Genomic DNA, 22,512 nt, shown 5'->3' on the forward strand with positions numbered 1-22,512 from the left:
AAAAACAATTATCTTTTGAAAGAAGTGTTTCAGTTTTTTCCTCTGTTTTTAAATTCCTCCTTGTTAGATTTAAGAAGATGAGTAGTAAAGAATTTATTTCAAGTAGGTAGCCTAGGCTGAGTTTTGTGGTAGAGTTGTAACATTAGGCACTGTTTCCCAAACTGAGCTTAAATTTAGACGTGTATTGACAACATAGATTATACATGTTTCATTCTCATATCAAAACAGAGACAGTTTTGGAAGTGCATCCTGGAACGTCAGTATGTGTTCCGATTCCTAAAGCATCAGAGAACCGAGTCTGTGTTCATTCTGAAAGACGAGTGACCTTCAGCCAAAGTCACTGTTTGAGTCACAGCCTCGCCTCTAAATGTACAGTGGAGGACGAGCTGGAGGCAGAAACACTGGCTCTGGGGACAAGGAGTCAGAGTGAGTTTCTGTGGTGTCATGGGCTCTTCGGGACAAGAATTCTGGAGGCTTAGTTGATTTAGCCTCTCTGTTGTGGTCTGATGCACCCGTGGCACTAATGGCACAGGTGTGGTGTGGTGGGGCTTGCTTTTTTGTTTCTTGTTTTCATTATAGGCTTTTGAATCCCTAGGAACAAGGATAGAGTTGCCACTGGCATTGTAGGCTCAGGATTCATTGGAGAGAAGACCGACTTCTGGGGGGCTGTTTTGTATCGACCGCTACCCTGCGTATATTGTGTTTGCGTACTTAGGATTTGCAGTAACATAGCTAGGTCAGTTGACACAAGCCCCTCTCTAATACTGGCATCTAGAAATACCGGATAAAAATATTAAAACAGCGTATATTGTATCTATATCAAGTGTTGAATTCTATTTGTTTGTTTATACATATTTGCACACCACATATCAAAGTGAAAGTCTCTGGGACCTGGGCTTTTACCTAGAATGGGAGGTGTGGCTTCATGGGTCAGTAGAAATCCAGTCTCCTGCAAAAATCTGAAGCTTTAAAGATCTGCCTCCGTCCCTGAGAAGAAGACTGGACAAATTCTGCTCCATAATTTTAGGCCAAGAAATGAGAACTATCAGTGAGAAATTGAGACCAAAATAGTCAAATCAGGAGTATAGATACTTGACAGCACAAAGGCCAGCCTTTGTGGTGTGGGAAGTCCAGGTTGAGGAGTTAAGGTACAAGGCTGATCTAGGGCCATTTACATTTCTAGACATAGACATGAAACCAGACTTTTACAGGACTCTGCAGAAGCATAGTGTCTGTTGAAGGTGAACCTATAACCTCCCCGAATTTGTAAACCAGCCATGAAAGCACCTGAGGGGAAGTCATCAAGGGTAAGCAGTGCTGGTATTTGCTCCCCAAACTGAAAATAATTGAGTAATTAGATGGCTGCTATAGAATAAATTTCTAAACAGATGGAAGGACTAGACTGCAATGAAGAAATAGGGCCAGTCAGAAAGACAGCAGAATGAAATCGTAGAAATTTAAAGGTCGTTGAAAATGAAAAACAAACTCATTCGTGGGTTAAATAGAAGCACAACTAAAAAGACAGTGAGTTGACAGACACATCTGAGAAAATCATTCACCATGGAGCAGAAAGCGTGAGGTAGAAAATAGGAAAAAAGAGAAAATGGGAAAATCATTTTCAGAAAGGAACAGAGGAGTAAGGGCAGGTGAGAAAAGATAGTTGCTAACAATTTTGGAGAATTGAAGAAAGACCTGACTGTTAATTAAATAAATACATCAAGGCTAAATCACATCCAGTCCATACTTAAACGCATTTGTGACGTCACAGAAGGTAAGTATCGTAAAGGTATCGACGGGTGATGACAGTAACTGTGGTTAGACTCAAAACAGACTCTTCATCCCCAGCAGAAGGCAGACTCTTCCCACCCTAGGGATTTACATCCAGTAAAGTACCATCAGCACGTGAATGAGAGATGTCCTCAGATAATGCCGAGTTTGTCACTTACAACCCTTATAAAGAAATCCCCTTTGATAGGAAGTCTGTTTATACTTAGGAGGGAGTGGGAAACAGTACATCTTACCAGCAGAGAAATGCATAGATAGGTCAGTGAATCTAAGGAAGTTTGAAAGAAGTAAGGGAAGAAGGTTAAAGCATTAACAAGATAATGACTCTCCAGGTAGAGATTGGGGGGCTTGTACTGCTGGGGAAGATAGACTGATTACTTTCAAAATACAGGCCATTGAAGATTTTAGGTAGAAATTAACGATATTCCCTGCGCCTTACCTCAGGAGAGAGCATCCCTTTCCACCTTAGGGCTGTGGCCACCCTGACTGAGCCTGTGCGCCCATCAGCGTGGTTTCTCACCTTCTCCACTCGACGTTGCTGGTCAGGAAGAGGAGGCTGCCAGGCGGCCAGCTCCTGGCTCCAGTTGAGAACTTAGCAGCACTGACTCCTGTAACCTAACGTATCACCCACCCTCTGTGTGTTCTTTTCTCCTTGTGCTGAGGGGGGACGCGAGGAGAAAAGCAGGACGTGCTTGGAGTTGCTGAAAAAGGGGCAGGAAGGCGTTCGTCCTGGAGCCCACCCTCCCAGAGGACAAGAGGGCAGATGTGCCCGGGAGCCTCGGCTGCTGCCACTCTGCCCCTGAAAAATGCCTTCTGGGGAGAGGAACCCCATGGCTTTCCCCTCCAGACCCTCTTACTGCGGATGTTCTGGGTGGAGTGAAGCCCTTTCTGCGGGGCAGGGGCGGAGGAAGATGCCCTTGGTGAGAGGACCTTGGGCAGTGGCGTGAATGGAACACAGCCTCCCCTCAAGCCCTCGGATGTCTTGGCTCCGAGCAGCTGGAAGTTCTCAGTGTTGACCTGCCCTCGGCCCTGTGGGCTCTGATGAAACAGAAACTGACCTGCGCGTGGGGAGCGGGCGGCGGAGGCTTCTTCGCAGAGACACCTGCAGTGTGGCTCAGAGCCGCGCCGGACCCCAGGCGCCCACGGCTCCTGGGGGTTCTTCCCAAGCTCCGGACGCTGTGCTCCGCCCGCTCTTCTCTCAGGTGCTCTGGGCCCTTCCTCCACCTAATGCCCTGGTGGCCCGTTTGGTTTTCCAGCTTCACGTCCTTCCTGAGCTTCGCCTCCGTCCTCGCCCTCCTCCCTGGACGGGGCTTGCGAGGAGAAGCCTTTCTTCCTCCTCCGATGGTGTCCTGCACCATCCTTCCTGAGCCATGATGGGAACTCCCGACAGCAGCACTTTGAGAATTTGGCTGGTTTATCTCCTTTTAGTGCACCCATTAGGACTGGAAAGCCCGTCACATCATACTGTTTTCTTCTTGCCCACGCGTTTCTGAGTTCCTACAGAGCAAAGGTGATCGTTCACCTCCCTTTTCCACTCCGGTCCTTGTTCACCTGCATGGTGTTTGGTACATAAAGAGGGTGTCATTTCATGTGGTCTGTGGCGTCACTGTCGTGGCTCAGCGGTAATGAACCCGACTAGTATCCATAAGGATGTGGGTTCCATCTCTGGCCTCGCTTGGTGGGTTAAGGATCCGGTGTTGCCGAGAGGTGTGGTGTAGGTTGCAGACATGGCTTGGATCCGGTGTGGCTGTGGCTGTGGTGTAGGCCGTGGTGTAGGCCAGCAGCTGTAGCTCCAATGGGACCCGTAGCCTGGGAACTCCATATGCCGCGAGTGTGGCCCTAAAAAGCAAAAAATACATAAAAAATACATAAATGTCGTCTGTGAAGTTTTACATGCCTGTCTGGCCTGGCTGTACCTGAGGACAGTTCATTTTGATAGTACTTATTTCCAGGACTCCTAACACGTTTTTCATTTTGTTTTATAGTAAAAATCACACCCTTTGCTTTTCTGTTGGCACAGACATAGGCAGTTACTCATTGTAACTTGGAAAACTATTTTTTTTTATTTTAGTACTTGAAAAAAACAAGCATTTGAGAACTTGTTGGCCTGGCCTTTTCCTGGGAAATAGAGCAGTCTTTGGTGGGGAGATGAAGAGAGAGAATACTGCCTGTCAAAGGAGTAGTGATGACTTAGCAAGGGCCAGAGTACTGTCTGGAAATTGGTGGATCTGTTTTCTAACTGTAATTCTGGGTGGGTCGTTTCATCTCTTACATGAAGGAGAGAAGGGAGAAAGGGGCCCGGTCAGACTTGGCTTTTCCAGTCCTAATGGGTGCAGAAAAAGGAGATACACCAGCCAAATTCTCCAAGTGCTGCTGTCGGGAGTTCCCGTCATGACTCAGTGGAAACAAATCCAAATCCGACTAGCATCCATGAGACTGCAGGTTCAGTCCCTGGCCTCGCTCAGTGGGTTAAGGGGGTTGCCGTGAGCTGTGGCGTAGGCCGGCGGCTCCAGCTCCGATTCCACCCCTAGCTTGGGAACCTCCATATGCTTCAGGTGCGACCCTAAAAAGCAGCACCCCCCCCCCAAAAAAAAGCATCCATGAAAGTGCTGTTGGTTGGATATTAAAAAAAATGTAACATCTCTAAAAGGGGCTGTTGTCGTGGTTCTTCAGCGTTCCCCTGGGTGTGTGTGTAATGAAAGTCCATTTTCTAAGCCCTGCTGAGATCAGGTATTGGTATCCTTTCTCTTAAAAGGATAAAACACGTGAGGACATTGAGCAGAACATAGAGATTGTAATTGACACCTGCCGTCTAACAGTGGTCTCACTCCTGCAGGTTCAAGATGTCGTCCCGATAACTAGTTACGACACGGCTGGCTCATTCCTTCTCCTGGGATGTAACAACGGATCCATATATTACATCGGTGAGCGTTCAGACACTTGGCACGGTCCTGTTCGGTTTGATTTTTAGAATGACAGTGGGAAAACATTCCCCCTTTTAGTTTTAAGTAGATGCACTGTTTGATGCTGTTTAATTTTTTTATGTCTTAGATATGCAGAAGTTCCCTCTGCGAATGAAGGATAACGACCTTCTTGTGACTGAACTTTATCATGATCCTTCCAATGATGCCATCACTGCTCTGAGTGTTTACCTCACACCCAAAACAAGTTAGTACACGGCAAAATTGCGATCGTTGCTGAAGTTCTTTTGAGGATGCATGTGTGTTCATTGGTTTATTCTAACACTAATCTGGTCCTTTGTTTTGCAGAATGCAGTGCTAAGAATTTCATCTCTCTTTTTTTTTTATTTTCTATTGGACTATAGTTGGTTTGCAGTGTTGTGTTAGTTCTGGGTGTATAGCAGAATGATTGACTTATACATATATCCTTTTTCAGATTCTTTTCCCATACATGTTATTACAGAATATGGAGTAGAGGTTCCTGTGCCGTACAGTAGCTCCTTGGGGATTATCTATTTTATATATACTAGTGAAGATTTCATTTCTTTTAGTCTAAAGTTGATATTTGGTTTTATATTGAAATCAAACATGACTGATAAACAAGCATAATCTGAGGTGAAATTAGAATTTCTTCTCTTCTGAATTGCATTGTTAAGCCTTATTATAATAATAAATTATTTTAAGAACGTATATGCACACTTATTTCATATGATAGGAGGTGATTTCATTTTAAAATGAGGAGCTTTATTATTTTTTCCTTTTGGCTTCCCCTGTGGCATGTGGACATTCCAGAGCCAGGGACTGAACCTGAGCTGCTGCGGTGGCAATGCTGGATCCTTAACCGCCTGAGCCACACAGAAACTCCCAAGAATTTTTTAATCAGCAAGACCAAAAAGTTCTTAGTCTATTGATCTCTATTAGAAAATAAGCTGGAGTTCCCGTCGTGGCGCAGTGGTTAACGAATCCGACTAGGAACCATGAGGTTGCGGGTTCGGTCCCTGCCCTTGCTCAGTGGGTTAAGGATACGGCATTGCCGTGAGCTGTGGTGTAGGTTGCAGACGCGGCTCGGATCCTGCGTTGCTGTGGCTCTGGCGTAGGCCGGTGGCTACAGCTCCGATTCAACCCCTAGCCTGGGAACCTCCATATGCCGCGGGAGCGGCCCAAGAAATAGCAACAACAACAACAACAAAAGACAAAGAAAAAAAGGCTTATTTCCCTGGGAAATTTTAAGTTTTGGAAAACATCAATATCCCTAACTTTCATTGCTTTTTCAAAAGCTATTGCAAGAAAATCAACATACTAGCTCTGTAAGTTATTAAGAATTTTAATGGCGCAGTGGAAGCAAATCCAACTAGGAGCCATGAGATCGCAGGTTCTATCACTGGCCTTACTCATTGGGTTAAGGATCTGGCGTTGCTGTGAGCTGTGGTGTAGACCACAGATGCCACTTGGATCTGGCATTGCTGTGGCTGTGGCGTAGACCGGCAGCTCCACCTCCAGTTAGACCCCTCGCCTGGGAACCTCCACATGCTTCGGGTGCAGCCCTCAAAAGACCAAAGACCAAAAAAAAAAAAAAGGAATTTTTATATTTTAGAGTGAAAGATACGCATAAATAAAAAACTGAAATTTTTTCTGTAATGAAAGGAATTCTAGGAAATATTAAGATGTAGCCAGTAATATTAATAGGTTTGAATGTGTTATAAAAAATAATTTTGTGGAATTCATTGAAATAAATCGTCGTCAGTATGAAAGAAATATTCTAGTGTATGCAGATGGTTTTGATTGAAATTATTGATTTGTTTGTCTTTTTAGAGCTTGAACCTGTGGCATATGGAAATTCCCAGTCTAGGTATTGAATAGGACCTGCAGCTGCCAGCCTCCCCCACAGCCACAGCAACACAGCATCCAAGCCACATCTGACACCTACACCTCAGCTCACAGCAGCACCAGATCCCTAACCCACTGAGCAAGACCGGGGATCACACCCGAGTCCTCATGGATACTATAACTAGTCGGGTTTGTTACGAGTGAGCTGTGACGGGAACTCCTTGACTGAAATGACAGTAGTTTAAACTCTGTTGCTCCAGAACAGAGGCCAGCCAACCATGCTCTCGTTTATTAGTAGTTTTACATCTGGGGCTGCTTTTTTGCTGCAGTGACAGCATTAAGTGGTTGTGACAGAGACAGTCTAGCATGCAAAGTTTAAAATATTTGCTGTTTCACCTTTCACAGAAAGTTTGCAGAAGCTTGCTCTAGAATGGCATAGGCTTCGTTTCCCCAGTCTAATGTAGTTGGCTGCGGCTTCTTTTAAGCCATGAGGGGAGTTCCCGTCGTGGCGCAGTGGTTAACGAATCCGACTAGGAACCATGAGGTTGCAGGTTCGGTCCCTGCCCTTGCTCAGTGGGTTAACGATCCAGCGTTGCCGTGAGCTGTGGTGTAGGTTGCAGACGCGGCTCGGATCCTGCGTTGCTGTGGCTCTGGCGTAGGCTGGCAGCTACAGCTCCGATTCAACCCCTAGCCTGGGAACCTCCATATGCCGCGGGAGCGGCCCAAGAAATAGCAACAACAACAAAAGACAAAAAAAAAAAAAAAAAAAAAAAAAAAGACATGAGGATGGGAGCTCCCATTGTGGCACAGCGGGAACTAGTAGCCATGAGGTTGCAGATTCGATCCCTGGCCTTGCTCAGTGGATCCGGCGTTGCTGTGAGCTGGGGGGTAGCTCGCAGACATGGCTCAGATCACAGCTCTGATTCAACCCCTACCCTGGGAACCTCCATATGCCATGGGTGCAGCCCTAAAAAGAAAGGAAAAAAAGGCATGAGGATGGAGTTGCCTTTTAGGTTTTGAGAATTGTTTTCCATAGCAGGCTCTTCCTTTGTTTTTGTTTTTGTCTTTTTAGGGCCACACCTGTGGCATATGGAGGTTCCCAGGCTAGGGATCAAATCGGAGCTACAGCTGCTGGCCTGTGCCACAGCCACAGCAACACCAGATCTGAGCCATGCCTGTGACCTATACCACAGCTCATGGCAACGCTGGATCCTCAACCCACTGAGTGAGGCCAGGAATTGAACCGGCAACCTCATGGTTCCTAGTCAGATTCGTTTCTGCTGTGCCACGACGGGAACTCCGTCTCTTCCTTTTTTGATTCACGTATTTTCAGGTGAGTCAGAAAGAACAGCTATAAAGCTAAGAGGTTCTCTGCAAAGCTTTTCAAGTATAAAGGTCACTGAATTCCATTCTATTTTTAACTATGGAATGGAATCCGGGCACCTCAAAAAAAAAAAAAAAAAAAAAAAAAAAGCCCCAGATGAACCTGACCGAAGGAGCTAGCTCTGCGTAATTAGAGGAGAGCTGTAGGACAGGATGATGGTGCAGGCATGTAATGGGCGCGATGTTGCAGAGTGACCAGGTTTGGTCACAAGGCGGTGCTTCATGCAGGTTCTAGCTCTTGAGGAAAGGCACGAAGTTCCGTCTTCATGGTGCTTGCTCGGAATGTGTTGCGGCTAATAAAATATTTTCTTTGGTGAAACGGCAGTCCATCCAAGCTGGTAAAACCACGCGGACGGGAAGGGAAACCAGGGCTCTCCAGGGAAGGTTAGCGTGGAGCAGATCGTCCCACAGCCCGTCCCCCGCGGGCTCCATGGATGCCGTAATCGCCGTCCTAGCTGCCGCCACAGCCTCAAGTTGTATCTCAGGCCCTTACCCGCTCCTACTCATACACTGTGTAATCCACTTTATATGTCTGTATCTTTATATACACACACGTTCCCACGCCTGACTGCCCCTCTAGAGTTTCAGCTCCGCAAGGGTAGGAATTTTTGTCTCACGGTTGACAGTTTTGAAACTGTTAAACGGTGGACGGAGTACTTGATTAGTCAAAGAAGTTGCTGTGTTGTAGCACAAGCAACGCATGGTCTCTCTCGGGGAAAAGTGGCAGATGGAGTATGGCGTTAGGAACCCTGCGTTGGGTCAGTGGCATTCTTAGCATGTCGCATTTATTCTTTAAACATGTGAGGAGTTCCCTGCTGTGTCTCGGGCCCTCTGTAAGGGGACATAGCTTGAAAAATGATTATGACTCCGTCTCTTCTCAGTAAGGAGCAGAGGCAGAGAGACCTGTTCCAGTGGCTGGGCTAGAACTCAGTCCTCAGCACAGGGGAGAGAGTGGGTAATCACGTGCTAGGAACAGACGTATAAAGGAAGTGACTTGAGGCTGGTCAGAGAGCGCCCAGGGTTTCTGTGCGGAGCTGGATGCGGGGCTGATGCGAGTGCTGCATCCCGCTCTTCCATCGCAGGAACGCCTCGCAAGCGCGTCTTTTTGCCGTCTGCTAACACAGCCCTCTGACTGTGTAGGTGTCAGTGGTAACTGGATTGAGATCGCCTATGGTACGAGCTCTGGAGCAGTCCGGGTCATCGTGCAGCACCCGGAGACGGTGGGGTCAGGCCCGCAGCTGTTCCAGACTTTCACCGTTCACCGCAGTCCCGTCACCAAAATCATGCTGTCGGAGAAGCACCTCGTATCAGGTAACGTGACCGTACTCGGCCTGCCAGTGGAAGGGTACCTGGTACAGCTGACCTTGGAGCTCCTGTGCGAGACTTTTTTCTTTCTTTTTTTCATTTGTGATATGTTTTGTGAAAATCCCTGGGATTAAAGTTTTGGTTACCAAAAAAAATGTCTACCTCACGTAAATCCTTGCCTTAGGTATAATTTTCCAGACTCCCGAAAATTAAAAAGAAAAGAAAAGGAGTGTTTTATGTGAGAAAAACAGCAGAAAAAGTGGAGAAGTTTAGTAGCTGAATAAATACTATGATTGTCTTCTAAGGTTTCACTGATTTTTATTTGATTGTAGTATACACAGATTTGGAAGATATCAATCATACCCTTTATTTACCTGTTTTACTCTCAATATTTTATTCTCATGAGATAGCTTATTTCAGAATATCATAATCCTATTGAATTTACCAGAAATGTTTCAAGTATGAATTTTATATAAATTTGGTTGTATTGTCCTAAGGTTTACTACTGCAATTAGTAGAATATTAGTACTTTACCATTAACTACTAATGTTAAAAACTAGTCAAATGTACAAAGAGATTTGAAGAAAACATTTTTTGTGGGTTTGCTTTTAAATTTAGATACTAATTTGATACTTGAAAAATTAAGAGACTTTCCAGTAAAGTCAGCATGACACAAAGTAAAATGATGACAAAGTCAAATTCCATTGTGGGATTCCTTGTATCTGAAAGACTTGATGAAAGTTGAATTGAGAGTCAGGTGTAGCAGTGGAGTTTGCTTTTTTAAAACAATCTCGAGTTTAATCTTCCGTGGGTCAGTTCCTGCCTAACGTACATTTTTATTACACATCATTTTCATGTGTCAAGGTTGTTTGTGTGAAGACTACCTGATACAAACAGGTGTGTGTCTTGCACTGAGTAAACACCAAATGTAGCCCAAAATACCTCGTCATACATGACTGGATGGGTGGATAGATGGATGGATGAATATGCTTTTACCGAGTGTCTCCTTGTTGGGGATGTAATTATGCCTTCCTGAAACAGTGTTTCCTTGAAGCCTTCATGGAGCCTTAACTCATCTAACACCTGCCCCACCGCAGTTTCTCTCTGTGTGCGGGTTCCTGCTCTTTTCCCGGCTACCTGGGGTTGTGTTGCCTCAGACCTCTTTCTGGACTCTCCATTCTTCTTTGCACTTAGCCTGCTGGTTTGGGTCTCACCCCTACATGCCCGTGACGCCCAGACCGTGGCTCCGCCTGTGACCACGCCCAGAGTTCCAACTCGCGTGGCGAATGCTTGTGCTTCGTGTTGGGTTGTGCGCGTAGTCGGCACCGATACATTAACCTGGATGACGTATCGACCTGGGTCAAGTAGCACCTTTGACTTTTCTCTCAAAAGCCACCTTGGCACAGCGTCACTAACTCATGAACCCGCAGAGGAAATCCGGACCCCCACGCGGCCCTGCCTCTCCCGCATCCCTCTCCGCGCGCGGACCGGCGGGCGTGTAGTGCACCTGTCGTCCTGTTGGCCGCGCCTCAGTGTCCACGCAGCGCACGTCTGGTCACTGCCCTTGGTGCTCCCTGCTGCCAGCGCGCCGGCTGGGCGCATCCTTTCACCCCCGCTTAGCGAGCTTCTCAGTGCTCAGCCTGCTTCCGTCTGGGCCCTCGGCACCTGTCCCACGCAGCAGCCCACGTAGCTCTCCGCCGCAACCAGACCTGGCTCCCCGAGGCTTCCTGCTGTTTGTAGAATAAACCAAGCACTGCGGCGCCCCCTGCTCTGGATCCTGTTTCCCTTCAGGTCTCTCCTCCCTGGCTCCCGCTCGCTTTCTTACTCTGCTGCCCCTGATGCCCTAACTCACTGGCGTTTTCTCTCCTTAAACGTGTCTTAGAACCTTCGCACTTGGCCTTTTGACTTGAAATACTTTTCCGAGACAGTGTCTTCGGCCGCCCGTCCCGTCCCTGTCACTCAGGTCCCGTTTGAAAGGCCTCCTCTTCCCACAATCGCTGTTTGCTGTCAGTTGGTTTTCTCTCAGACTTGTCACTGTTTCTTATTTATCATCTCTCTCCCTCTTTTAGAAATAAGTTCCGAAGCGGCAGAACCTTCGGCACTCCACCGTCTTCTCAGCCCTTAGCATAGCTCTTGGGAATAAATGTTGTATAAAATGAGGTAATTTGATCCTGTGAGAAACTAGACGGTTTCTTTGCAGGAGCGTTTTGATGTTGAAGTGACAGTGCCACACTCAGGAGCAGTTGATACTATTTTGATGGTGATGAAGTTATTGTAGAGTGTGATGCCAAAGAGCTACTTAGTTAAATTTGCTTTTAACACAGATATTTCATGTGGGTTTGAAATTTAAGTCAGGGAAAATACCCAGCTCACCCAAAGATGTGGGATATTTTGTATGTCCTCAGCTGCGTTATTCCGCCACCTGGTGGATGTAAACACAGATGTAATGGCATTCTTTTCCCTGTGGTGTTAATGCCCTAAATAAAAATATTAGAGAATATGCGTAATACCAACAGAATTGCTATAATTGCATTTTTGACTCAGCTAAAAGTATTCTGAGTCCTAATAAGTGTAATAATGAAATCAGGAAATTTTTTCCCATGAAGCTAATTAAATAGCCTGGGACTAAATGTCTGCTTTTTCACCAGAAAACTGGCATTCTGAGAATTGAGAATCTTTTATGAGTAACACGTGTATACTTTCTCTTCTTGTTGTTGGCCAGAATTAAATCTCTAAAGTTTTGTTTAAAATATGCAACTGTGGGAAGTTCCCTTTGTGGCTCAGTTGGTGAAAGAACCTGACTAGGATCCATGAGGATGCAGGTCCAATCCCTGGCTTCACTCAGTGGGTTAAGGATCTGGTGTTGCCGTGAGCTGTGGTGTAGGTCGCAGATGTGGCTAGGATCCCATTTTGCTGTGGTTATGGTGTAGGCCGGCAGCTATAGCTCTGATTCAGCCCCTAGCCTGGGCACTTCCATATGCTGCAGGTGCGCCCCTGAAAAGCAAAAAGAAAAAAGAAAAAAAATGTAACTGTGACATTTTACCCAGTAGGAAATATTGTGTATATATAAGAAATTTTGGATACTTCCCTAGTATCTACTGATGAGTTCATAATAAGTGGCAAATTAGTAAATTTTTTATTAAGGCATGACACAAAAGTACAGTTGCTGCATTAATGATATCATTTTTTGGTTTATATTTTCTTGTGAATTTATCTATTCAGACAAAAAACAATAAAATAAGTTGTTAGGAGATTTCTCAGTATATACCCACTTAATATTATTTACGTGAAAAAAGCTAATTGGACTATGTTTATTAAATGTGGACTCTATATAAAAATAATTCTCAGCTTTATTATCTATTTATTTATTTATTTTTTAAGGCTGCACCCACGGCATATGGAGGTTCCAGGCTAGGGGTCCAGTCGGAGCTATAGCCACCGTCCTACACCACAGCCACAGCAATGCCAGATGCGAGCCGTATCTGTGACCTACACCACAGCTCATGGCAACACCGGATCCTTAACCCACTGAGCGAGGCCAGGGATTGAACCCAAAACTTTATGGTTCCTAGTCAGATTCATTTCTGCTGCGCCACAACGAGAACTCCCAGTTCTCGGCTTTAGTATCAGAATCTTAATTTTCATACAATTCACATGTAACTGTGAATGTGCAGTAAGTCGCTGGTTCCTGTAAGCTTTTTGACAAATGTCGTTTTTGCCAATACATTTCCAGTAACTCCTGATCTTGGTTGTTTAATATGAGTAACATGAGGAGAAAGTTTATAGGTTGGAAAAAAGAAACTAGTCAACTCGTTTGCAATGTAGTTTAGCCACAGAACAGAATACTCAGCATCTTCTCACACTTTTTTTTTTAACCTTTTCTAAATCTATACCCTGCAGGCTACTATTAGAAGGATCCATAGATTTACTCATATGCCTTATATTTGCAGCAGGTAAACCATATTCAGTGATCTCATTTTTGCTGCTAGGTACAAATTAAGTATAACCTAAAGATGAGCTGTTGGCCCCTCAGAATGTGCTGCCGTCTCTTTCGTGTAAACGGTAGTGAAAGAAGTTAAAACGTGTTTATGGAAGTGCGTTTGGTGGTGCTCTGTATTTAACACCTCTGTTGTGTTCTTCTGCCTCCTAGTCTGTGCAGATAACAATCACGTCCGGACGTGGACAGTCACGCGGTTCAGGGGGATGATCTCTACCCAGCCGGGCTCCACGCCTTTGGCGTCGTTCAAGATCCTGTCTCTGGAGGAGACCGAGAGCCACGGCAGCTATTCCTCGGGCAACGACATAGGTGGGCTGGCTGGGGGCGGGGAGTGCAGCAGTTACCTCGAAACCTAAAAAGGGGTGTTAAGTAGCCAAACGGTGTTATTTTTTGCCTTGAAATGCATTTAAAACGGAAGTTCAGTGTGTCTTTATGATGGGTCAGAAGGGATACTTGTTCATTAGAAGCAGTATTTTGAGTTTTGTTAAATGTGTGTCCATCTAGAATGTGCTCCCGCAGTGAAGATTCCAGATAGATCTTTAAAAAATACATGCTTCCGGAGTTCCCGTCATGGCACAGTGGTTAACAAATCCGACTAGGAACCATGAGGTTGTGGGTTCGATCCCTGGATTTGCTCAGTGGGTTAAGGATCCGGCATTGCTGTGAGCTGTGGTGTAGGTTGCAGACCTGGCTCGGATCCCTTGTTGCTGTGGCTCTGGTGTAGGCTGGCTGCTGTGGCTCTGGTGTAGGCTGATTAGACCCCTAGCCTGGGAACCTCCATATGCTGCGGGAGCGGCTGAAGAAATGGCAAAAAGACCAAAAAAAACAAACAACAAAAAACAAAAAAAAAAAAACCAAAAAAAAAAAATACACGCTTCCTATGAGCCTCGTAATACCACAGTCTTGGTGTTTTTAGAACGAGAGCTGCTCCGTGTTGTCCATCTTAACAGTTGCTCTGTGATCCCAGTTCCCGGCGTGGATGAGCCTGAAAGTGTAGTTTTACTTCATCAATGAACTTTTTTCCAGCTTCATCGAACTGTAATTGACACACCACCTGGTGTGACCTAACAGTGCGGCATCAAAGGCGTGTCCTGAGTACTTTGAGGCATGAGAGGTCTGAACAGTTGTCGTGAACATCACCTCACACTGTCGAGAGCCGTGGGAAGCAGCAGCAGACAGTGGGCTCTGGCCTGTGCTCAAGCGCATAGGACAGAAAGCCCCGGGGAGAGGGTGCTGGTGTCTGGGCTGGGCGCTGTGATGTACTCCCGTGGTTCACCTTGACAGTGTCATGAGGTAGATGGGATCCCCGCTTGCCTTGGATGGAGACGGACGTCCAGACAGAGCCCTTCATCGAGGTCTTCATGTTTGCCCTGAGACGGATGGTGTGGGAGCTCCCAGGACGGGGACATGCTCGGAAGGGAGAGCGGCGTGTTAAAGGGATAGGGGCCAAGAGTCTGGCCAGTTTGGACAATGTCAGGGACATGACTCGTTGCCGGTATGTGGCTGAGACTCGTCGGACCGGAGACGCGGTAGACAGGCAGGCTTCAGACCAGGGAGAGCATGTGTCATGTGAATAAAAGATATTTAGAAGCAGCCCTGTCTGTGAGCTAAGACTGCCTTGTACAATACTTAAAAGGGGCAGGAAGATTGTTTTTTTCTCTCTCTCTTCATAGTTTTGTCTGAAAAAACCCTACAAGGTAGCCATAGAGACTGTTGGGTGGAACAGAACAGAAGGTCCGGTTTCAGGCGAGGTGTGAGTGGAGGCCAGGTGGCAGCAGGTGGTGAATGGAGTAACAGATCTGGAGGCCACCGGAGGAAGGAAGCTGTGGGACTAGGGTGAAGGCAAGGAAACGGAGAGGTCGGATTTCTGATCCCTCTTCCCTTCTTCCCCATGGACGCTAGGAGAGCTGTGAGGATGTTTTGTGTGTGCTTTGGGGGAAAGGGGCGAATTTGGGCAAAGGCATTGGTGGAGAGTCCATGGGGGGGTACGGAGAATTACTTGAGATACGAAGCGTTAAGTCTGTGAGACGCTCACATCCGTAATAAAGTTCAAAAGGAGGGAAGGTCACAGCCCCGCAGCCCATCCACCGTTGTTTCACTCCTCGTCACTATTGGATTTTTGTTTGTGGGTTACTGAATGAGGCCTGTCTTTCCATTTCAAGAGAATTAGACTTCAGATGGTTTTCTAGTATTGGGCAACTGCACGCTTAGTGAAAAAAGTCAGACAGCTTGGGTTCAAATTCCCCTTCTATCAGGTGGGACCCAAGAGCTCTTTGGTTGAAATTCATCTCTTGGTGCCTTAGTTTTCTCGTGTAAAATGGAGATGGTGATGATGCATCCTTTATGTGGTCATTTCGATGATGCAAATGAGTGGTTTGTAAAAAGCATTTCCTGCGGCACATAGTAAGCGTAAGCATTTGCTGACTAATAAAAATGTTACTCTATTAGGTATAATTTGCATAACTTGGAACATACTGTCCTTAATAATTGTTTTATACGTCATAACACTTTTTTGCAAATAATAATGACTTGGTATTTGGCTACTAAGTATGATGAGAATAGAGGATTATTAAAATTTTATGTGTAACTTGTGCTTGGAAACAGTTTTTATATTGTTCAGAATCCTTTTAAAAGAAAAGGAGCCTTGCCAAGTACAGTAAGGTGAAAGTAACTGAATTTAACTTTTAGATTGAAAACCTTAGTAGGGTACAGCAGGCTCAGATTAATCAAGTTCTGTTTAATGAAGTTGCACTTTATTTTTAAAGATTTTGCATGTTCACTTCTCAAAGTAACATCATTTATACATCCTGTTTTTGAAGTGAGAAGACCGGGGGCACATTCTGAGAGGTAGTAAATATAGAACGTGTATTTTAACAGGTCTCCTTCTAGTGCTCTTAGTACATAGTCTCAAGGAATGGTATAGAGTCTCAAGCAAATTAGTGGTTCTTTTTCCTCTTGCTCAGTGAAAGCGATTAGACTGGAGTTAACTGTTGGCATCTTCTGGTTTCTGAGCCAGGGCCTTTTGGAGAGCGAGATGACCAGCAGGTGTTTATCCAGAAGGTGGTTCCCATCACCAACAAACTCTTCGTCAGACTCTCATCTACCGGGAAAAGGTAACACTTTACTACCATACTGTTATAGTCAGATATATTAAATACTTTGAATTATTTTAATAACATAATTATTATATTAAATACTTTGAAACTTGCAAAAGAGTGCCCCCAGAAGCAGACTGTTGAGAGAGACATCTATGCCTTGTCTTGAGGTCGTTTTAGAAAAGTAGCACAGAGTACTGTGCTCCATGCTTCCTCGCTGTGATCTACTGAAGATTTTCCCCAGTGCATGGACCTGTTAGGAAGGTTCTGTGATCAAATGCAGAGGGAATTTTATGCCAGACAGAAGCGTTAAATTCCAATTCTGGCACTTCCTCCTCCTAGCTATGTAAGTTCAACCTAAGTTACTTTGTTTCTGTGAGCCTCCTGTTTATAAAGTTCAGACACCCTGGCAAGATTTCATTGAGTGAAAAACATGTGATATAGCTTGTTTTATTTATTTAGTTATTTGTCTTTTATCTTTTTAGGGCCGCATCCGCGGCATATGGAGGTTCCCAGGCTAGGGGTCGAATCGGAGCTACAGCTGTCAGTCTACACCACAGCCACAGCAACACCAGATCCGAGCTGCATCTGCGACCTACACCACAGCTCACGGCAGCACCGATCCTTAACCCACTGAGCGAGGCTAGGGATCGAATCTGCAACCTCGGGTTTGTTTCCACTGTGCTACAGTGGGAACTCCTGACATAGCTTGTTTTAATCTCTGTTATTTATAGCCTCAAACATACTGAGCTATAACATTTCTCATTAAAAACAAAATTTTTTGCATGTCAAAAAGTGAAAAAAAAGTTAAATTCTTACTCATGCTAGTGATATTTTTAATAACTTTCCTGACATCCTTTCTTCACCATGTGCTCTCGCATTTCTTAATATTTTAAGGAGTAAAGTCTTAGAGATGATAAATTTTCTATCAAAGGTCATTGCATATAGTCATCAGCAATTATTAAATGCTTCCAGAGGATGATTTCTATGTACTGAACTATCTTTTTGTTAGTTTTTTAAGAAAACGTATTAGGAGCCTATAGTTTAGTTAGAGACCAGATTTTTACTTTGAGAAATGCATCACTGTGGTTTAGTGTTGTGGGCATATTAGGTGAAAAGGCTGCCAAATATTAGTGGCTGTGACAATATCCTCTAACCGTACAGTATTTCATACTCTTGTTCCGTTTGTTTTCCTTCCTAGTGCTGTTTTGTTCCTAAGTGATGTTCTTGTTACAACAACACACTGATGCTATTTGAAGTATCAACAATTTTTGCATGATAAAGTCTGTAATTTTTAAATTTGATTCCAGCAGAAAAGCTAGAGTTGTAAAAATAACAAGCCCAGGAACCTGTTGAAAATGTTTCTTTCTCTCATTAAAATCCAGGCTTTTCGATTTAACCCCTGCCCCCAACAAAGAAAAGTAATTTTACAGATTATATTTTGTAAAATTAAATGGGAGATTAGCCCTTTATGAACCTGCTCTGAAGCTAAGCTTTTTGTTGAAAAACTGTTCAGGTTCTTAATAGTGAGAAGTGAAAGAATTTTGCCGAAAATTGGCAAGGAAGGAAACTTGGAAAAAATTTTTTTAAAGGAAGAAGAATTTTAAGTAATCTCTCCATAGGAAAAATTAAGAATCAGATATTATGTTTGCTTTCATGCATTTAGGCTTGTTTTGTTTATTTTTATTGACGGCCGGCCCTGTGTACCCAGGCTTGCCCCCCACCCCGCCCAAGGTGACACCGCAGGCCCATGGTGCTCAGGGCCCTTCTGTAAAAGGCTGTGGTACAGTCAGCCCCTGTGTCTGTAGGGTCCACATCATGGAGCACTGGCTGATTGTTTAAATAGAAACAGGAATCGAGATTTTTAAAAATGTCTTTTCGTAGGTAATATTGAAAAATAAATGTAATTCACTGCATTAAAGAAGTAGAGAGAAAATGATCATCTTGATAAACACAGAAAACCATCGGAGGAGTTGTTACTGTGGCTTAGGGGTAACAGACCCAGCTAGTACTCATGAGGATGCAGGCTGATTCCTGGCCTTGCCTAGTGGGTTAGGGATCTGGTGTTGCCATCAGCTGTGATGTAGGTCACAGATACAGCTAGGATCCTGCGTTGCTGTGGCTACGGTGTAGGCTGCCACCTGCAGCTCTCATTTGACCCCAGCCTGCGAACTTCCCTTTGCCACAGATGCAGCCCTAAAAAGCAAAAAAAAACAAAAACCAAAATAAAAAAAAAAAGCCCAAAACAAAACAGTTCACACTTTTATGATATAAAAAAAAAATTCTATCTCAGTGAAGGTTCATATTCTGTTCATATGTTTCTCGCTTAATAGGGATAGGACTTCCTCCTTTATTTTCTCATCTTGGATTTCCCTGGAACTGATTGTTCTTAATCTTTTTCTTTTTTTAATTGTCTCAACTATTTTTGAAGAAGGTTGGGATAAATGATTCAATCAAGTACAGTTTTGTTAACCCTCTGTAACCTCAGCACATTGACTGAAACAAAAAAGTTTCCTCATTTGTCAAATGTCAGTAATTGTTCTTGGTCAGATTCTTTTATCTTTTATGAAAATTGACGCTTGGAAAAAATGAAGAATCTATTACGCCACCTACCATTTCGATATATTTAGACATGTCTTTAATGTTATACCTTGTTGAGGTTTTAGGTTTTTAAATTTTGTACATAAAGGTTAAATGACTTAAGATCTTTCCTAGTGTGATGCCTTCTTGCTTGCTTTCTGCCTTTTTAGTTTCTGGACTTCCCTTTTAAAGAATTGCTCAATTCTTATCAAAGGTTTTAATTTGATTTAAATTACTTGCTTTTTTCAGTTATAATAAGAGCTTTTTCTTCAGATTCAAAGAAGCAAGGCTTGAGTTTCATTGCTCTTGACTTTGACGCCTTTAAATCTGTTGTATATGTTCGGCTGTAACTTGGCCAATGAGCAGTTTCAAAAACCTGACTTGTGTTATTTGTTCCCCATAGTTTACAAACTGTACAAAATCTTTTGCAGAATCTGTGAGATCCAAGCTGTTGACTGTACCACAATATCCTCATTTACAGTGAGAGAATGTGAGGGGTCCAGCAGGATGGGTTCAAGGCCAAGGCGCTACTTGTTCACAGGCCACACGAACGGCAGCATTCAGATGTGGGATCTGACCACCGCGATGGACATGGTTAACAAAAGCGAGGACAAGGGTAGGTTCCAGAGGGCAAGGTGTTTACCGCAGGGTGGTGTTGACCGAAGTGACTCTGATGCTGTCCCTTCCCCACAGATGTCGGTGGTCCGACGGAGGAAGAGCTGCTCAAGTTACTGGATCAGTGCGACCTGAGCACATCTCGCTGTGCCACTCCCAACATCAGTCCGGCAACTTCTGTCGTTCAGCATAGCCGTCTCCGCGAATCAAATTCTAGGTGGGTTAAAGAGGGGAAGGACATTTTAAATTCATACTTTATGTTGCCATTCACGTTTTTAAAATTTTTACCAAATTTTCATCTCTATGCCTATTTGGTTCTTTTTATACAAAAACATTTTTTGCCCTTTATGTTAATTTGTGAATTGCTGCCAATTCGAATGCCTATTTTGTGATCAAGAATTCATGGAAAGGAAATTAGAAAAATCATGTCACCTTAGTCTGTGCGTCTTTCATTTCCATTGCTTCAGGGACGTATTTAATCAACATGATTAGACAAGATAATGTAACGTTAGGCATTGTGTACTTTTTTTTTCTTTTTTTGCTATTTCTTTGGGCCGCTCCCGAGGCATATGGAGGTTCCCAGGCTAGGGGTCGAATCGGAGCTGTAGCCACCGGCCTACGCCAGAGCCACAGCAACTTGGGATCCGAGCCGCATCTGCAACCTACACCACAGCTCACGGCAACGCTGGATCGTTAACCCACTGAGCAAGGGCAGGGACCGAACCCACAACCTCATGGTTCCTAGTCGGATTCGTTAACCACTGTGCCACGACGGGAACTCCATTGTGTACTTTTAATACAATGACATGGTGTATCTTTTTAGTTAACTGTATTTTAAAAAATACCAAAATCTGAAATAAGGATCAAATACTGACACTCTTTTTGTTCTGTATTGGATAAAAAGGTTATTTTTTCCCCAAGCTTTTTTTAGCTATTCAAAAATTTAGCTTCTCTGAATATGTGTATGGTATAATTTGCATTGTTAATTTTATACACTCACAGCCTATAGAATGCTTGACATACATTTTGATATATATAGTATCTTTATAATGTTTTAACTGGTAGTTAATTTAGTGAGATCGGTGGCCTTAAAAAATACCAGAAAGAATTATGAACTGTCATTTGTAAAAACTGTATTTCAGCCTTCAGCTCCAGCACCACGAAACCATCCATGAAGCAGCTACTTACGGTTCCATGAGGCCTTACAGAGAAAGTCCCTTGTTAGCAAGAGCAAGGAGGACTGAGAGCTTTCACAGTTACAGGGACTTCCAGACTGTTAACCTGAACAGAAACGTAGAAAGAGCTGTCCCTGAAAATGGCAACTTGGGGGCAGTACAAGCCGAAGTAAAGCTAGCCCCAGGGGAATGTAACGCGTCTGAGAGAAAGTCGCCTGGAACCGAAGTTAAAAACCTCAGAGAGTCAGATAGTGGAGTGGAGGTGCATAAAATAGCCGAAGGTTTTCTAGAAGGCAAGAAAAGGTCCTCAGAAGATGAAAATGAAAATAAACTGGAGTTACGGAGGAAAGGAGGATTTGAAGGAGGAGGATTCCTTGGAAGAAAAAAAGTTCCTCACCTGGCCTCATCCCCAAGTACATCGGATGGAGGAACTGACTCCCCTGGTACTGCGTCCCCGTCTCCCACGAAGACGACGCCATCTCCTCGGCACAAAAAAAGTGATTCTTCAGGGCAAGAGTACAGCTTATGAAAGAAAACTCCGCAAAGTGAATAGTTGTTTTGTCAATTCTGTGAGTTAAACTTTCCTGGATTTCAGTATATTCGCTTTTACACCAAAACTTTACACATTCAAATTAGACTTCTTTTTAACAGAATTACCTGGGATAAGGAGATGAAATAACCGTATCCCTGCTGATGCCCTTTGGGAAAATTTTTTTAGTTTTACCAGCACATTTAACAGATCATTTGTAAAGCAAGACTCCACTTCAGTGTTTCTCTGTGGATTTTGGAAGCGTAGTACCCCATCTTCCTAAGACAGTGCCCATATAGGTGGGCATCCTGTTAGAGCATGGGTACCAATGCCTTCCTAATCTTGATTATGCCTGAGGTTTGTCTTGCAATGTTATGTGACAGATATAACACATGAATTACATTGGAACTGAGTCTCCCAATCCTTATTGTGATTGCAAAGTGTTTCCCAGATATTGAATGAGGTGCTATGTGTGTGAAAAATATGTAATTCAGAAACACTATTGATGTTGAATACCAGATTACACTAGTAGTAAGTCCTTTAGGATAATTGAAATTGTGGTCATTTTCTGATTCTCATTGTTGGAGTTCTTAAGTCATAGCAAGTATCACCACTATGAAATGTCAAAAGTCCATTTAAACTTTCTTTAAAGTTGGAGCAGTTGTCTGTGTTTGAACAGATGAAATACAAAGACTAAAGACAAAGCTTTGAGTGCCCAGAAAGGAAAACTGAAGCCTTTGCTAGTCTGCCTTGATTTAGGAGCCACCTGTTTTTTTCCCTGTGTTACTAATCAAGATAATTACATTAGAAGGTGGCCATTTTGTTAGACTACAGTTCTGAATTTTTGGTTAAAAGGTTTGGCGGCTGTATAAAAATGTTATTTTAACTATATTTTGAATTATAAGAACAAAAAATTATTGCACTTTTCCCTCCACTTAATCAGAATGATTTCCAAGTTTCTGAAAACAAGGTAATTGTAAATTTAAAGCTTTAAGCATTTATTGGTGAATAATGTATATATTCCCATTCAGGAAATATAAGTGAGCTGAGTCAAAATAAATCTTTAAAGTTTATTATGTTGCCAGTGGTCTCACACCCATTCTCTTGTATTTATTTGTCAAGTCAAATAAAAATGATTAAGACAATGTTTTCACTCAGTTATCCTGCTTAAAGTACACCTATGTGAGTTTGTTCATGTCTTTACTTCTTACCGTAAAAAGAGAGGCATGGCATTCCCGTTGTGGCCAAGCGGAAGGGAATC

The 22,512-nt window shown here is 43.8% G+C and overlaps 1 protein-coding gene across 1 annotated transcript in view; it reads left to right on the forward strand.

The window, feature by feature from the left end:
- Positions 1-22,423, forward strand: part of KCTD3 (potassium channel tetramerization domain containing 3) — a 60,947-nt gene extending 38,524 nt beyond the window's left edge. Inside the window, exons 11-18 of the mRNA XM_005667916.3 lie at positions 4,622-4,709; positions 4,837-4,953; positions 9,096-9,266; positions 13,411-13,566; positions 16,274-16,370; positions 19,364-19,548; positions 19,626-19,764; positions 20,690-22,423. Of these exons, the coding sequence (XP_005667973.3) occupies positions 4,622-4,709; positions 4,837-4,953; positions 9,096-9,266; positions 13,411-13,566; positions 16,274-16,370; positions 19,364-19,548; positions 19,626-19,764; positions 20,690-21,251 (1,515 nt within the window). The 3' untranslated portion in view covers positions 21,252-22,423. The remainder of the gene's footprint in view (positions 1-4,621; positions 4,710-4,836; positions 4,954-9,095; positions 9,267-13,410; positions 13,567-16,273; positions 16,371-19,363; positions 19,549-19,625; positions 19,765-20,689) is intronic.

This window comes from Sus scrofa, chromosome 10, assembly GCF_000003025.6.
Source record: "Sus scrofa isolate TJ Tabasco breed Duroc chromosome 10, Sscrofa11.1, whole genome shotgun sequence".
Lineage (NCBI taxonomy): Eukaryota > Metazoa > Chordata > Mammalia > Artiodactyla > Suidae > Sus > Sus scrofa.